Source organism: Nicotiana attenuata, chromosome 3 (assembly GCF_001879085.1).
Source record: "Nicotiana attenuata strain UT chromosome 3, NIATTr2, whole genome shotgun sequence".
In the NCBI taxonomy this organism is placed as follows: domain Eukaryota; kingdom Viridiplantae; phylum Streptophyta; class Magnoliopsida; order Solanales; family Solanaceae; genus Nicotiana; species Nicotiana attenuata.
In genome coordinates, this window is record NC_031991.1 from 70,692,756 (window position 1) to 70,710,101 (window position 17,346).

A 17,346-nucleotide genomic window follows, 5' to 3' on the forward strand; every position below is an offset into this window, starting at 1 on the left:
TGTTCGGCTTAAATATTAACTAGTGCATAGAATCATAGACTGTAATATTCTTAATTAAAGTAGTCACAAATGCAAAAATAAAAACGTTATAAGTTTACCTAAACTTTGACAAAATCTTTGTCCATACTTAGCAGGTAGAGAAAAAAGTACATAAAAGAATAATTTTGATCATTAAAAATGTCTTGTTACTTACGTAGAGCTAATTGATGATATTAGAGAATACAACAAGGACTAATCCAACAAATGCAACATTAATACACGCGTAAGAAACACTCCAAAATTATAGAAACATTACATTAACTTGTTTGGCAGCCCGGAGAATAAGAGTCAAAATCTGCAGCCTAACTTGTTTCTCTATTTTCCTAAAGGAGCTCAGGGCTTTACTGCCAGCCTCAATATTAATGCCAAAGAAAAGTATTATGTAACTTAGTACATTACGTGTTTATGTAACTTAGAGCCCCCTTGGACATAGGAAATTTTTTCATTTTTTTTTCTTTTCAAAAAAAAAAAGTTCAAAACAATGTTTGGTTATGAAAATTTTACATTTTTCAAATCCAACTTGAAAATGCATTTTCGAATTTAAAAAACTGCTGAGAACCAGTTTTTCAGTTGAAAAATTAGAAAGTTAGTATTTTTAAGTTTTACAAATTTACCCTATATTTTTGAAATTTATAAAACGACCCCAATCAGTTATTAAACCAAGGTAACACCTACAACTATCCACCATCTGATTGAGTGGTCTTGGACTATATGATATCCACTGTTGAGATCTATAATTTATATACTACAACTTCTATTAGAGATTGTTCGTACAATTAAACAATCAGCATGTTTGTTTTATGTAGGATAATCAAGTCGGAGTGATTTTGATATTTTTTTTTACAAATTATGGGGTATAAATCACGTTTTATGGTTTTGAAAAAAGTACATCCAAATATGTTGCAAAAATTATAACCAAACATAACTTCATCTTCAAATCAAATTTTAGTGAAATTTCAAATTTGAAAAAAAATTCTTAGAATTTATGTCCAAACGCCTACTTAGTATATGTTTCGTGTTGATATCGTATTTCGGTATTATTTTTCTAAATACCAAATACCCTACCTAATTTTTTTTAAAACCTTAAACCAAATACCAAAATATCAAACACCAAATATCATTTTGATTTCGGTACCATAATTCGGTATTGACCAAATGACTTAGAGGAGAAATAACAAAAAAGGAGCACGAAATTTAGGAGGGAGCAAGATAATTGTGAATTCCATTCCCGCCATTTCAACTCTCCTCTTTCCCCTGGCCCCTGGGTTTTCTCCTGCAACTTCTCTCTCCAAAAATTCTAGAGAGATAAAGAGAAAGAGAGACGGTGTGTGTGTGTGAGAATCTCAATGGCGAAGAGTAACTTGGAGAAATCAGACGGATTGGAGATATTATCAATTGGCAAGCTTTACACTGGTCAATGGGATAAGAAATACTGGAGCTCCTCTAGGGTATAACAATTTCATCTCCGTTATTTCTGTAAAATGTTTCGAATCTGTGAATTCCTTTTCGATCGAACAACTTGTTTTATTTTTTTCGGATTTAAGTTATACTAATGAACTAGCGCAATTTAACATGTTATAACAACCTACTTACCTTTTACTCTAGGTTAGCAATTAATGCTATTAAATAGAGTTATCTACAATTACATTTTAAGTGACTTCGTGTATATAATTCTTTTACTGTCCGTGCATAGAAATTAAACTCTTTTTTTTGTTTACTATATGTATAAGTGCATAAATTCTTATCTCAAGTATTTTGAATTGGAAATTCTATTTATAGATCAACTGATGAACTATATATTTAGCTGAGCGATGTAGCTAGTATATTGATTTTTTAAGTTTTTGAAGCATTAGTGGTTGTACATATGATTGTATTGCCACTTTTTGTTCTTCTCTGTGTGTAAAATAGCATAAAATTCAAAGTCCACGTAATTTGAATAGAAGTTCTGGTTATAGATCAATTGATGAACTATTCAGCTCATCGATGTAGCTTATATTTTAATTTTGGAGCTTTTGAAGCATTAATTGGTGTTACATGAGTTTTTTTCCCCGGATTTCTTGCCTACCTGAAAACTAATGAGCTAAATTTTTGCGCTAATATCAATGTGAAATGGATTTGTTTATTTCCTTCTGACTGTTAAGTAAAATGCTCCATGTTTTGATTGATTATGGATGACTTGCTGCAGCCAAATGCTCTACGTGATCTTAAGTTTATCTTACCTGAACTGTGTCAAATGCTGTACATTGACAAGTTAAACTAAGTATTCTATACTAGCAAAATGTGCCGAGAAATTCTAGTGATTTTTAAATTTATGGTAGATCTTTGGAGCTTAGGTTGAAGATTTATGCTTTCCAGTCATGTAATCTATGAGAATCAATTTTGAGGGAAATTATGGATCACTTATTGGCAAAAGAGAAATCGAGAAACATTGCGATTGTGGTTCAAGTCTCAGTATGACCATTTCTCGTATTGATCTGGGTGCTGTTTGATGTGATGAAAAATGTTCCCCAAGTCATTTCCTGATGTTTGATTGGATATAGCATTACTGGAATGTGACAATGGTGTAGGATGAGGTGAGACATCGAGAAGGAGTGTTTGGTGATTTTATCGGTATCACTGTGGAAATAATGTTTAAATGTTAGTATGAGCAAGGACAGAGTAGGACTGGAATGGAAATGACTTGCGTCCATAATAGATGTAAGATGAGTATCCTCATTTGGCGTATAGGTATACGGTTTTAGCAGAATTGCATCGACTATTCAGCATAATATGTTGATCTATGTTGGTCCATTTTATCTTTTATGTGTTACAGAGATAGTATATCTTTATTTAGGAGCCCACAGGCAGAGTTTGGTTGTCTCGTTTTCGTATAGATTACAATGTTGCTTGAAACTTCTGCTCTAAATATCATCAAGAAAGCATGACTCACAGATTTACAGCTGTCTCTATATAACGTACCGTGTAAGAGATATTCCAGTATCACTTAATTTGGCTTTTTTTAACTTGCAGGGCAAAGACCGCTATCCTTATCCTATTGGATACAATGCTCTAAGGACCCAAAATGGAATCACTTACAAAATGGAAATTCATGAAGGCCTTAACGGGCCGTTATTTACGGTGTGTACAAAGATTCTGTTTTTTTTTTTGTTTTGTTTTTTTAACAACATGTTGAATAGATTTTTATTTCGTCTCTAGCTTTGGGTTAAATAATTTCCTTCTCTCTGCCTTCAACAGATCAGTTCTACAGATGGGAATTCATGTAGTGGGCAAACTGCAGATATTGTCTGGGAGAGTTTCCAGAAAAGAGGATATCAAATAAAATTGTTGCGTGGAAAGAGATACTCCAGTAAGATTGATGGTGTGGAGGTGTGTCTTGTTCATATTTATGAAACCAGTTAACATACTGTGATAGTAAAATGTTCTGTTCTTTTCCAATTTTAGATGTTAAATTTGAAAGGTTTGATAATATTGATACTGTTGTAACAAGAGTTGGTCTCCTTGGTCTAGTCTGAAGTCAAAACGTGCATGCAATTTTGTTCTAAGAAGAACTATGTTTTTGGGTTTGGAGTTCTGATGGGCTGGCAGGGTTCATTTGGACTGCCATTGAGCTTTCACCCAAAAGACTGCACACAAAACATGTCCCTTTTCTATATTCATTTTGGAATCTCTAATAAGAAGTGCAATCGGTACGTTCTCCCAGAAGTCTTTAGAAGAGAATAAGGACACTAGAGGAGGGGAGGTCATATCAAAAGTACTTTATATTTTGAAACTAATGGAACGGGTAAAATGAAGGAATTTTTTTCTCAAATTGTTTTAAGATTGGTATGTCTAAGTTGGTAGTTTCTTGTATTGGAAATTACACGAGGCATCCACATTTCAGAGCTAGAGTGGCAAACGATTTATCTGAAGATTCATGCTTCCATTAGTTGGTACCTTGACTATAGATATATGGGAATACAAATCTCCATTTTCCTTCTAAAGGTCATTTTGTAGTGGATTTTACTGCAGAAATTAGAAATGAGCTTAAGTCTTCACTTAACAACCTTAACCTTTGGCCTGGAGTGAACTGATGGAAAGTAGGTTCAAATAACTCTGCCTTCACTAATGCTTCCATTTGCAGTAAGCTGATGGTAGAATGGACATAAATTGAACTATGTTGGCCTTTGTGAGTGACATGCAGCCACCGTAGGTGGTCCAATCTTATGGTGAATTGGTCTATTGTTTCAGAGGATAAAAGCTAAAATATTGCAAGAGCACTCAGTTCTCAAACCCTATCTTCATCAAGCTCCTTTAGGGACCTGTAAGGCCTTGCTTTATGAGTTGGCTCCTTTATGATGTTATTCTTATGTAGGATGGTTTGAAAGTCCTTAGTTAGTTATTGTGTATCTGCATCTAAAGATTCTTCAATAACTGAGTCATTTTCAAGGAGTTTGATCCGAATTGAGATAGTATATACCGTTACGAGCCTAATGAACTGGTGTTTCTGGTTCCTGGACTATGGCATCTTTTGAGAAGATTTCTGCATTTCCTTTTGCCAGAACAACAAATGATTTCAGTACTTTTAGGCACATTATGCTTTCTTTTGTTGCCAAAAGTCATTCGACACAATTAACTACCTCAAAGAAAGGTTTGCTAATCCTAAAATTTTCTGGAAGCGACCATAATGCCTTTATCATATAGTTTTGGAGTATGATTGTTAAAATAGTTTAGTTCCTGATCTTATACATCATACTGCTGAAAGATATGTTGTAAATAGCCTACACGTCAAATTTAGTCCTTGAGATGTGAATCTAAGCTCGTCAAAAGAATTTTTTGAGGCTTGTTGTAACTTGTAAGACACTCAGGCAGTGTCTTATTATCTGTTCATGGACTGTCTTGTACTAGTAAGATTACCTTTGTGTCAATTTTTTGAATGCTGGCTTGCAGAGTGCTTAAGTTGTTAAGTTTCTTTTAACTTTGAATGGAATATTAAAAGATCAAAACTTCACTAAATGGGCCTAACGTTCTTATTTCTTTTCTCCTCATTGCGTGAATAAGTGCAGTTTTTTGGGTTCAAGAACACATTTGTTCAGAGGTTACTCAGGGAATTGGTGACGAATATCAGTGGAATGCCAGAGCAGAATATCTTGTCGTCTAACTCTCTTGGGAATGAGACATCCGAGGCAGTAAAACCAACTGAAAACGCGGGATCAAAAGCAGATCCTAATCTGCTACCGCACATGGCAAAATCACAAAGTGCTGCGAAGAGAAATAGGAAAGCTAGAACCAATAATACCAAGTCACCTGCCAATAGCTGTCTCAAAAAACCTCGACGTCAGAATAAAAGTTGCAACGTCAAAGCTTTAAATTCTGACCAACAGGAATATGGTGAACATCTGCATCCCTTTTCCGCAAATAAAGGGTCTCCCAGTAGTTCAGAAGCATTGCAAGAGTCAGAGACCTCACAAACAATAATTGAACGAGAAAAAATTCTGGTTCTGGTCGAAGAATCTTTTGACAAAGATGATCATCTGAAAGTGGATAGTCTTAGTTCTCAAGGAGGGATGAAGCATTTAAATCCTGAGAACAATTTACCCTTAGAAGAATCTATGAAAATACTAAAAGATGGAAAGCCGGTTAGTGTGTCTACTCTTCCTTTTTCCCTTTCATTTAAAGCAAATGCTTCGATACACTTCATTTTGCATCATCTTTTCCTTTTTTTTTCTACTAGTTTTTTCGCACTGCTTTTTGTTTAATATTCCCCATTTAAACAACAAAACCAAGGGTGGCCTTTTTCTACATGTGTACTGGATATGTTAGCTAGGTACATTTTCTTAACTTCTCACAGTTTGATAGGTCAAAAGTTCTGGAAGAGCAGGTGATCAAAAACCAAATGGCCGAAGACAAGGATGAGGAACCACCAGTTACGAATGAAATACAAAGAATTAATGATGCCAATCTTTGGGCACCTGATACATTGGATCACCCGCCAGGTACTATGAGGCTATGAGCTAATACTTACCTGTGCCGCGTCCCATAGTGCTGCATCTTGCATTATCTTCTAACTCTCTTCCCTGATTAAATTATTAAATGCTTGTCTTGTCATTTCTGTAGATGATTCTTTCAATCTCGCTGCAGATATTGTGAAGGATGGTGTAGCTGCTGTTACTACCGCTAGTCCTGATTCTCTAATAATTGATTCACATCCACAAAGTGAAATGGATACGTCTTGTTTGGAAGTGAACTCAGAGAGAAATGAGTCAGATTCTGTTGGGCATGAAATAGCCAACTCAATGATGACACTTCTCCTTCCTCGAGCACTTCCTCTGCTTAGTACATACACTAGAAAGAAAAAGAATGTTAAAAATTCACCAGAAATATCTGGTCGTGACTCTCAAGACGAAAACAAGAAGATCGACACATCTGGTAAACTGTTGCCTGTAACTTTCAAATTTCAGCTGATTATTGCTGCTCTTATAGAGCAATTTCTTAGTTTCTATCTCGATCATTGGTTGTTTGAAGATCTATCATGAAGTCTTTTAATTCTAGCTTCTTTTAGTTCCCTCTTTCTTTCTTTTGCAGTCAGTGAGCTTGATGAGACTTCAATGCTCAGACAGAAGGAAAATATTAACTTTTCAGTTCAAGATTATGTTCCAGCATCTACAGCTTGTTCCCTTGCAGAAGCTGTTGTTCCTGATAGTTTTGATAATGCTGAAGGTGGATATACTCCAAGTCAGGGTTTAGCTCAGATCCTACAAGTAGCTGAAGTTTCTAAAGAAGATCAAAGTGTTCGAGGTCTACAAACCTGCAGATCTGAAATCGAGGGGCCATCAATGAATGATAATTCAGAAGCAAAGCCATCAGTTTGCAATGGTGAAACAGGTGACTTTATCTCCCTTGTAATCTGTGGATTCTTTGGTTGTGGGGCCTGAGTAGCTGCTATTCATCCAATTTTCTTCCAATTAGCATATGCATAGCAGATAGCTTAAAAGGATGTCACATGCCCCAAGGCCATTTAATTTGTATCGCTGGCATTTTAAAATTTCTGCATTTCAAGCCTTCCGCTTCCCTGCAGATTCAATACTGGCTTCTTTTCCAGTTTGTTAGTGAAAAATGTTTTCTCGTGAATTCTAAGTTTGCCATTGTCAGCTTATTCAAAGCTCACTGCACCTCTTGATTCAAGTATGACCATGTTCTTTGTCAGCTTGTCTCTCTCTATCTGAGATGTTAGGAAATGGGCTTCCCCTCCTGTCTACTAATGTTGAAAGATGGTTATTAAGCTTATCCTGTGTCTTTTTCCTAGACTGATTTTTCAAAATTGACAAAAGGTGGATAGACTGATTGATATAACCCTGTAATACTTCATACTTCCTCTTTTTTTGTGATTATTCTTTATGTAGCTAGTCTGAACTTCAAAGCTTCCTATATAGGGATGAGATAGGAGCTCGCGGTCTCTTGAGCTGGACTACTCTCTGTAGATTAATTGATTGAAAGTAATAAATTGTTGAACAGGGACAGAAATAGAAAATGATGTCTTACCAAGCACACAGAAATTTGTTCAAGCATCAAGAAAGGAAATTAGTGGAACCCAAAGGACAGGTGCAATTATCAGTGGGCGCTTAGCTAACGTTTCTCCTTCTGCTGAATCAATGGTGCAACATGTTTCTTTATCCAAAAGTATCATCTGCAGAGATGTCAGAGATGATTCTGTTCCAGAGACAAGTGCCGGCATAAATGGGATGGGCACCTCACTTTCCTTGCAAGGAAGCTCTTCTATGCAGCACCAAATCGAACAATCAATATCTGCTGATGAACCCCACATTGATGGACGGCCCCTTAACTTCCATACAAAAGAAAGGTTCACTAATACCAGTGGTACACCTTCTAACATGGCCTCGAGATCACAAGAAGAAGAAATGGATTGGATGCTAAATCATACTGAAACTTCAAAGTTTCTTGATTCAACTGCAATCAAATCGGAAGGCAGATTGACTGAAAAATTGTCCAGAGACCAACACTTTGTCAGGTTTACTGGTCCTTTGTCACATAATCAAAACCAGAAGATAAATGTTTCTGCTGACACCACTGAGAAAAACGAGAATAATGAGAACGTAAGCATGGAGGCCCATAAAGATTTAAAGACTGAGAGTGAAAGAAGTGGTGTTCTCAAGCTTATTGCAGGCTATGATCATCCCATGCCAGTTTCATCAATGCTATTGAGCACACAAGAAAATGATCTTTACATTTGTGTTTTGTGCAGTCAACCGTTGCACGAGGATAGAACTATTTTCATGTACAAGGTCCCAATGGCAGGAGAAGAAAGGGGGTGCCCTTCTTTTATTGGTCATGCTTCCATAAGTTTTCCATCTTTTGGCGGTGCCTTCGGTGGAGATGTGAGATGTTTGCTCTTCTTCAATGGTATGTTGTGGGCCTATGGCTTGGTGTGTAGCATCTCATAATCTATAATTGTTTTATGCAGATTGAACTGGATAGTGCTGCTGTGCAGTTGACACCAATTGGTCAATCGCTTGTGTTGTTCAACAGTGTAAAAGCCCCAGGCTGCAGGTTGCATTTTCACTTGACACAAGTGTTTGGTCTTTTATTTATATTTTAGTTGCAGAATAGATGAATGCTAATGTGCTGATCTGCCATGCTTGTTCTCAGGGAGGGTGACATAAAGTGTCGGTGCTCATCATGTGCTTCGAATCATTTTGAGGAAAATGCAGTAAAAATCGTGCAAATTAGAAATGGTTATGTCTCTCTCATTGCTAAACTGAAAACAACTCCAAGTGTATGTTATATATTGGTTTGTCCACCTGATCACCTTGTTGCTGTGGATGAAAGTGGGAAGCTGTACATATGGGTCATGAATTCAGAATGGAGGTGACTCTTCTTGAGCATTGTGGTTTTCAAGTTTATTCATGTCCATCATAATATTGATCTTGCAGTGATTATAACTTTGATGAGTTACTATTAAATTTATCTTTCTTGTATTTGTATATAACCAATCATTTTATCAGTTCGAGGGTCGAAAATTTTGCAATACTAGTCCACTTGACGGTAACTATGTGCTTTATTAATCATTTATCGTACTCTGCCACTTATATAAAAATTTCTTCACTCCAATGAACTGGTGTCCAGCTTAGAATTTGTGATGCTTCTTTATGTGATTTCTGTTTAGTTTTTTTTTGTTATGTAGTTTGATTTGCTCCCGAAATTCTGAATTTGCAGTGCGGAGACGGAAGAATGCTGTTTGCTGCCACCTGACTGCCCACCCTTTTGTTCAATGAAGTTGAAAAGAATACCAAAGTTTTCTAGTTTGGTTCTTGGGTACAATGGATTTGGGGAATTTAGCCTATGGTAAAATACCTCTTTCCATCTTAAGCGCACACCACGTTTTACTGTTGATCAATTTTCTTATTTTGTTTCTCTTCATAGTTCACTTCTTTCTTCAGCAACTCATGCTCATTCTGTCAAAAAATTAAACAGATTAATGATTATAACTCCACCTTCTACACAATTGTATGTGCAAATAGCTTCAAGAATACACACATATACACCCGGAAAAACATATACACACACATTTATGTAAATAAGTAAATATATGATGAAGACATCTACTGTTATCCTCGATTAGAGCTGAAAAGAAGACCGAAAAAGAGAATCAATTAGAAGCAGTATGTCAGAAAATCAGGGCTGGCTGCAGTGTTATTGTTTTAATGCTTCTTGCTTGAAATTAATACTTATATATTATTTCATAGCAGCTAATTTACTGCAAATTTTATAACTTATTAATTTGGATAGGTTTTGGTTTAATTGTTTTCTTCTTACTTTTGTTTTCACTATTTTTCTTTGTCGCGAAGGATGAGATATACATATGCTTGTTTCTTTTCTTTCATTCCAGAAGATAAATAAATATACAAAGCAAATCCAGAAAGATGAGAACTTCTGCTGAGCTTGGTGCATACATTTGGTGCTTAAGACTCCTAGAGCTTTTTATTTACTGCCCCCACTCAGAGTTTTTTGGTTATATTCAGGGATATAAAGAAGCGCATGCTTGTGTCGAAGTTTTCTGCTGCCAGTACTTCTGCTTTTCAATGCCTTCCAGTCAGTCTTTTTAGATGGCAAAGAAAGTACAGTGATCCTGCCGGGGTCACAGAAGAGACTATTGACGAAATAACAGATGTCACGAGGATGTCTTTCTTGGAAACGAGTGATAATCAACCCTTTTGCTCATCAGAGGATAAAGATGTGGCAATCTGGCTTCTGATTTTGACTTCTCCTGACCCAAATCAGCCTGCTTATGAATCTAGCGAGCAGCAGTCCGGCCCAGTTCATTGGTGGAGGCTCGCTCTACTGGTTAATAACACAATGATCATGGGAAATTCTCTTGACCCAAGGTACTCCCAAAATCTTGTACTAGAAAATTCTGGAAAACATATCTGAGAATCTTAATTCAGTGTTTTTTTAAATCGTTTTTCATTTGGCTATTGTTGATATCACAAAAGGAAGGAGTGCCCGTTTAGTTCACCATTGTATATTTCATCCTACAGTTTAAAAGACTAAAGGAGATTGTGGTTGTTGAAGATAGGGTAAGCATACATGCTTGATATCAGGTTTTGGGGTTTGGCAAACTGGCTTGTCCTCACTTAGTGGTCAATTGCAAAATCATGTAGTTCTTTACATGATTCATGCTCTCGAGATGAATTCCCAGAAATCTTTGAAAGCTTGTCCTCCAAATCCCTGTCTTCACAACCCAAAACAAGAGACATTGAAACTCATAGTAGCACGATGTTTCAAGTCAATTAGCCTTTAACTGATGTGCTACTGGAGTATTTGTCATCTGCCCTTTGTCCTATTATAATTTGTTACCTTCGCTTAAATACCACGGTGTTACGAAGTTGACCTGAAAAAGTTAATGCTGTGGGATAGAAAATGAGTAAAGTTAGAGCGCCACTGCAAATAATGTATGTTGTAGATTATTATCATGATGGAGCTTCTGATGATGGGTAATGTGAGATTTCTGATACTTGAATACCAAAGATTAATCAATGTATGCAGGAGTCATTCAAATGCTGGAATTTTTTATCTTAAAACATCTCGAGTCAACTGAAACATTTTTTTAATAGGTAGAGTCAATTGAAAGATTAGATATCTCTCAAAGTTGTTGTACGCTTAAATTAGACATTCAAAATTTACTTCCAGCAACTTTGATTTTACCTTGGTGGTTTTCTGGGATATGGGTGCTCAAGAAGGGCCTTCTTTCATGTGGTGGTGGTTGGTTTGGGGTGGGGTGGGGGATGGTGGGGAGTATTAGAGTGATGGAGGGAGATAGGAGCTCTACTTTCACTTATAATGATGGGACACTTGTCTCCCTTTGTATACTGTATGCTACTTTATATCAGGTGACAATTTGGCGAACTGAACATCCTTAAATAGTCATACCCTTTAATAAACTTTGTTAAAACATTCTTGGAGACATTAAAAATTGCTTGAAGAAGGTTTGTTACTGCCTGCAATGCAAGAAGGTTTCTGCACATTGTAGGCTAATATATTTTGAAATCTAGATTACTGAAATTTATAGTATTTGCTAGTCTAATCCTCTAAAGATTGATAGCAGGTTGGTTTCTTGCGTCAAGTGCTAAAATGTTTACAAAAGAAGTGCTAAAATGTAAATTTAGTGGCCTCTGATAAGTAATGACCATTCAGCCTATCTGCCTCTCAGGGCTACTGCACTTGGTTTTTCAGCTGGTCATGGGATTATTGGGAGAAGTGATGGACTGGTCTACATGTGGGAATTAACTACAGGGAAAAGACTCCAAAATCTGCATCACTTTAAAGGTACTCTTTTTTTGCAAGTGCTTTAGTTTATTGCTCAAATCTTAGTAGTGATTGTTGAGATCTTTGGTCTATGTAAAGCTTATAAGTGAAGTTGAATTCCTATGCTAAATGTGCTTCTTTCTTTTTGGGTTCTGGACAAAATTACTTTCAGCTGCAAAAATTAGATTTTCAGCAATTACCATTACGTTACTTCACATTATCACTTTCAGGAACTCGGGAATTTAAGAATTCCCAAAGATCACTCATTGGCAAAATTGTGGCATCGTAGCATACTGCATACTTGTATTGACTTTTAACTCTTTTAGAGATTTAAACAGCAGGATTCGCTCAACTGCACTGATTTTTTTTTTTTTTTGGATCGGTTAAAATCTTTATTATTTTAATTGTCCTTTGGCTGGGGTAAGAGTGCCGTCGCACAATCTCTTCTTATTGAACACACTTCAAACTTCAAAATATTGACTTTTTAAAAAAAATATTGACTTCTTCTGAAGGGTAGTGACAGTGGTCGTCTTTAAAATAAGATCTAGTCATGTTTGGTCAGCCTTTCCCAAGGTCTAGTCATCCTTCACCTCTTGCCCTTACAGTTCACTTTGGTTGTGTTAAAACATCTTAACCCTGCTAACACTGAGTGGCATACTCAGTATATGAATTAGATGTTTCCTTTCTATATCAGTTTCCTCCATCTCTCTAGGAAGCATTGAGTTACTGAGATTGCTCTATTTACTCAATCACAACTAATTGGTGTATGTCTGGTGATGTTAGAATTTTACTGACATTCCTGATCTCTCTTTCAGGTTCAACAGTTTCATGCATTACTACTGATGATTCAAGCCATGGTGCAGTGGCCATAGCCAGTGATCGAGGCCAGGTGCTGGTATATATGCGATCTTGACGGGCTTTGTTCATATTGAATAAGTAATTTTTACTCCATCTTGAACAAGTTAGATGGGCGTATCTGCCCCATTTTTCCCGAGTTCGCCTAATGTCTAGAACCCGCTAACTTTGATAGGCATTGGTACCAAAAAAATGAGGTTTTGATTGGGGTGCAAAGCTCTTTGTAAATCTGTTTCAGATAGTGTATTGCCATGGTTCTAGTTGATCCCAAATCCAGTACAATCATAGATTGTAAATAACAGGTTAAAGTTGGATCTTAAATAACGAAGATTGGCTTTCCCTTTAATATTTTCTAGAACTGCCATCTAGTTCTTTTGGTTATTTGTTTGACGTGCACTTTTAACATCAAATGATCAGTTAAGCTGTTGTGGTAGTATCTCTCTTTAGGCTAATTTACTTCCAGTCATCAGCTAAACTATCGCGCTAGCAAAAATTGAAAGCGTGGTTGCCAGCTAAAACGATTTTACCAATAGCAGTATAGACTTCTTGTACATGTGATGGACCATTTTTTCCTCATAGACAAGACATACAAATCAATCAATTTTGCAAAAAGTCTAAATTTAATCAATCAATCAATTACGCCTAAACTCCAAATCAGTTGACATCGGATGAATATTTTTGTATTTGTTCTACTCAATCAAGTCACAATGTTCAAATAAGAAACCAAAATAAAGGAAAAGGGAGGTACCCGGCTCGGGTTTTGACTTTTGATGGGCACCCAAAGGCCACATTAATCAAACATGGTCTAACCAACATTAAAACTGTGTCCCATTTTGAAGTACCTCAAGCTCTTCACGAGATTCCTGCTTGCATGATTTAGTACTTGTATCAAGGTAAACATTCCTTGTGAGTTACCTACTCAAAGGGAGCGTTGGAGCAACAGTGAAGTTATCTCCGTGTGACCTATAAGTTATTGGTTCGAACCGTGGAAGCAGTCATTAATAATTGCATTAGGGTAGGTTGTCTACATCATACCCCGTGGGATGCGGCCCTGCCTCGGATCCTGCGTGAATACGGGATGCTTTGTGTACCGAGCTGCCTTTCACGTGAGCTACCTACTTGTGTTGCGTCATAGAGTAGCAGAATTCTAATTAAGTTGCATACCGCAGTTGCCAAAGCTAAAGGGCCCCGACCAGCATTCAGCATGATAAAGAGTAGAAATCAGCATATACCAAATTCAAACAAAAAGAGACGGTTATAGAAGCCTAGCTGCAACTAAACCATTTTTATTGATATAGATAGTAATCTCAAGTTAATCTCAAGTTTGGAGCTAAACCTAATAAATAATACTCCTACGATGTTTCAGAGTAGTGAAGCAAAAGCTGGTCTACATAGCAGCAATATGTCAAATCCTCAACCAAAACTAAAACAAGTAAATAGATAAAGATAAATAAGTAATCCAAGCTCTGCTCAACTCAAAATCTCTTAGCCGTTAAAGAAAAGGAGCAAAAGCGAAATAGCATCTACTTTGCAGCCTTTGCTGGACCATTGGAGATGGATAGCTTAGCCAAGTTTTCCCCAGTAGGGTTGAGCTCATCCCAAGCTTCGATCCATGTGACCATGGCGTCTCCGAGCTTGGTGAAATAGGGATCTATCTTGGAAAGTTTATCCTTGACCTGCTTCGAGAGCTCGAGGTAGCATTGCTGGACAGTTTTGCACTCTTTAGGAAGGGTTGCAGCCTGGAAAAAGGGGATGATCTCTTCTTGCCAGAAGATGCCGTTATACTCCTTTTTGAGGTTAACAAAAGGGTTGCTGGCTTTGCTGTGCCATATGTAAGGCAGACCAGTCTTTATTCCCAGGCCCAAATGGTCACATATAACCTACAAGTTCGACGACATTTTATGTCAGAATTCTGAGTTTCACAAAATGCTTCATAAAATATCAATGTTCACACAAGTAATCGAGCATACGATCAAACCCCACAAACAGACGGAACATCATAATAGGTGTAATAGACAAACTAAGTTCTCTATTTTACCAAGTCAGATAATCCAGGAAATATAGGAAGTAAAATTACCTTGGTACACCAGCCGGCCCACATATCGTCGTAACGACCAATTGGCTGACCGTCACCCATGAGACCAAAGTACATTGCAGGTCCAATGAGCTCCCGGTCAAACGCCAAGTTCATTCCACACATGGGGAACAAAGTGCCTTTAGGAATTGTCATGACTGCGTCAACATACCTGGAATAATATATTGATGCTAATTCGATAAGTAGAGTTTGCAGGTAATGACAAATTAGATAAGCTTAATCCTACGAGTAATTAGACAAGCTCTACAGTTTGGCTTACGGAAAGAGTAAGTACCTAGTGTTCCTCTCATGAGGCTTAACAAGCTGTGTGGGTGCATCGTAGTCAGGGATGTTGAGCCACAGTCCATGAGAAACAGCTGTTGGAGCACCCTCGCGCATGCTGAAAGGGTAGCCACGGACGAAATCTGCACCTTCTCTGTATGGATCATACAAAGTGTTGAAGAAATGCGGGGTGGATGGGCACAGGAGGTTCTTTATGTGCTGCTCAAGTGCATTGATCTCCTTGCCAGATGGGTCTTTGGCCACCTTCACATCAGCAGATAAAAAAAATTCAGCACGTGAGCAAATGAATGCTCAACACATCAACTTTTTTCGGCATTAGAGTTTCTGAGATGGCGTTGGAACAACATAATCAAAGTAGCAGTTTCCAATTTAAGTGCACATGGTAATAGGATAACAAATTGCCAATTTATGGGCCTAAGATTGAAGATTCTGGCGTTGTTAGTAAAAAATAACTCACTCAGTTTAAGTGGATTTCATCAATGTTCGACCAAGTTAAAAGAATCACACAGATCTGGTGGTGGAAACAGACACGAGCAACCTTTGCAACATCAGATCGACAAAGATTATCACATGAACTGTTTATTACCAAAAGTGGGAGGAAACATAAAATGAGGTACCATAACTATTGACTACATTCAAACAATGGCTCGATCAGTAGAGAACAAATATAACATTAATCTCCACCCATACAACAATTTAACTAAACAGGAATGCAGAAACAAAACAATGACAAAGCGTGAAGTTGTTACAAGATCTGGCACCTCTTTTATGTGTAAATATATACCAAAGACCTAGTCTCTATGGTGCAAAAGAGTAAGATCAATTGATATAGTCCTGCATTCAGTTGTCAACCGACATTACTTTAAATAAAAACCATATAGATCTGTGAAAATCTTCACACAAAAAGTATAAAAAACTTAAACAGAGGTAGACAATTCAAGAGACACTAATAAAGAATTACAGTTTTATAAATAGAAATCATATACATCAAACAACAAACATTGATATAACTGCAGATCAGCAGCTTCCAATCAATCAGATCTCCTATTCTTGGTCCAAAATAAAAATTATAACCAAATGCAATTCAGCTGAAGAGATCCACAACAACTATAAAAACACATTATTAAATTCCCCAAATTGGCTCAAACATACAAAACCCCCGGAAAAACCCTAAATTCAATACTTTAAAACCCCTCCAAATTCACCAAGATCCAAACTTTACCTTAAACCCCCTCAAAATTCACCAAGATCCAATTATTTTCAACCCCACCACACAAAATTCAAATCCAAATAACCCCAAAAGAAAAAAATAGAAACAAAAAACAAGAATGTTGAGAAAATACTTACAAAGCAATCATCATCAATGGTGTAGATATACTTCTTTTTGGAAACCATGTAACCAAAGCACCTACAAGCAGAATCCTTAAAGGAAATACAAGAAGCTTTAGGACCCAAAATCCTGTTAATATCATTCCTATTATAAAGTTCATAATCAAATCCTTCAGGGACTTTAATGGTTTTTGAAGGGTCACCATCTTGAACAATAATTAAATGGTATGGCTGAAAAAATGGTCTCCACATTTCTAAGAAATCAAGATTTCTTATTGTGGGTATTACTATATCAAGCTCATCTTTCAACAATGGTGTTGCTGCTGCCATGGCTGCAAAAATTGGAGGAAAAGTGAATGTGAATGAAAGAAGAGGGATTGCAGTATTAGATTTTGGTAACGAGAATTGAGGGGTTGTGTCCTATTTATATTAAGTAGAAAGTGTACAAAATATGATGTTATTGTTGACTGAAATACTACTAAATCTCGTCGGTGACTCTCTGTTTCGGCGAACTAGTTTACACGTATTTGTACGGCTAAATTAGAATTTTTATAATGCGTGAATGATAGAAATAGGACCTTCGGTGCCATTATTAATTTTTTGATCAAGCTTGTTCCATATTCAGAATTTTAGAGGGCCGTTTAGTAGGGTGTATAAGAATAGTACTGAATAGGGCATATTGGTAATGCTGGAATTAGGTATGGTGAGATTATTTTTTATTCACTGTTGATTTGGTGTATTAAAGATAACATACATTGTATAGGGACGTATACATGCTTATCAATGTATTAAAAACTATGGTATTATTAATGTCATGGTTTACTATGGATTAGTTATACATAGGACCAAATAGGGTATATAACTAGTACAGTTATAAGTAGGTCGAAAAACACTACCAAACAAGAGGTTAATAATACCAAAGTCAATATAGTCAAACCTCTCTATAA

The 17,346-nt window shown here is 36.7% G+C and overlaps 2 protein-coding genes across 5 annotated transcripts; one reads left to right on the forward strand and one right to left on the reverse strand.

Moving 5' to 3' along the window:
- Positions 1,217-13,044, forward strand: LOC109224070. 4 transcript variants are annotated; one of them, XM_019388623.1, is made up of 14 exons: positions 1,217-1,487; positions 3,049-3,156; positions 3,274-3,405; positions 5,082-5,654; positions 5,867-6,011; positions 6,157-6,444; positions 6,601-6,900; positions 7,531-8,411; positions 8,498-8,583; positions 8,683-8,901; positions 9,250-9,378; positions 10,056-10,418; positions 11,744-11,859; positions 12,654-13,044. In XM_019388623.1, exons 1-14 carry the CDS (start codon positions 1,386-1,388, stop codon positions 12,749-12,751), a joined length of 3,540 nt encoding a protein of 1,179 aa, XP_019244168.1. In that variant the 5' UTR covers positions 1,217-1,385; the 3' UTR covers positions 12,752-13,044. The 4 variants fall into 4 exon arrangements, with proteins under 4 accessions (XP_019244168.1, XP_019244169.1, XP_019244167.1 ...); XM_019388622.1 differs by having other exon boundaries at positions 1,218-1,487; positions 6,133-6,444; positions 12,654-13,039; XM_019388624.1 differs by lacking the exons at positions 11,744-11,859; positions 12,654-13,044 and adding an exon at positions 11,639-11,734 and having other exon boundaries at positions 6,133-6,444.
- LOC109224072 (alpha-1,4-glucan-protein synthase [UDP-forming] 1) lies at positions 13,930-16,895 on the reverse strand. The gene is made up of 4 exons (XM_019388626.1): positions 16,418-16,895; positions 15,063-15,313; positions 14,771-14,939; positions 13,930-14,573 (listed from the first exon to the last, which is right to left on the reverse strand). Exons 1-4 carry the CDS (start codon positions 16,727-16,729, stop codon positions 14,217-14,219), a joined length of 1,089 nt encoding a protein of 362 aa, XP_019244171.1. The 5' UTR covers positions 16,730-16,895; the 3' UTR covers positions 13,930-14,216.

Coding starts and splice junctions, on each gene's coding strand:
- LOC109224070 (XM_019388622.1), top strand. CDS start 1,386: ATGGCGAAGAGTAACTTGGAGAAATCAGACGGATTGGAGATATTATCA. Junction 3,157..3,273: donor TTAACGGGCCGTTATTTACG/GTGTGTACAAAG, acceptor TGCCTTCAACAG/ATCAGTTCTACAGATGGGAA. Junction 11,860..12,653: donor AAATCTGCATCACTTTAAAG/GTACTCTTTTTT, acceptor TCTCTCTTTCAG/GTTCAACAGTTTCATGCATT.
- LOC109224072 (XM_019388626.1), bottom strand. CDS start 16,729: ATGGCAGCAGCAACACCATTGTTGAAAGATGAGCTTGATATAGTAATA. Junction 15,314..16,417: donor CCATTGATGATGATTGCTTT/GTAAGTATTTTC, acceptor GCTGATGTGAAG/GTGGCCAAAGACCCATCTGG. Junction 14,940..15,062: donor CCTCATGAGAGGAACACTAG/GTACTTACTCTT, acceptor ATATTATTCCAG/GTATGTTGACGCAGTCATGA.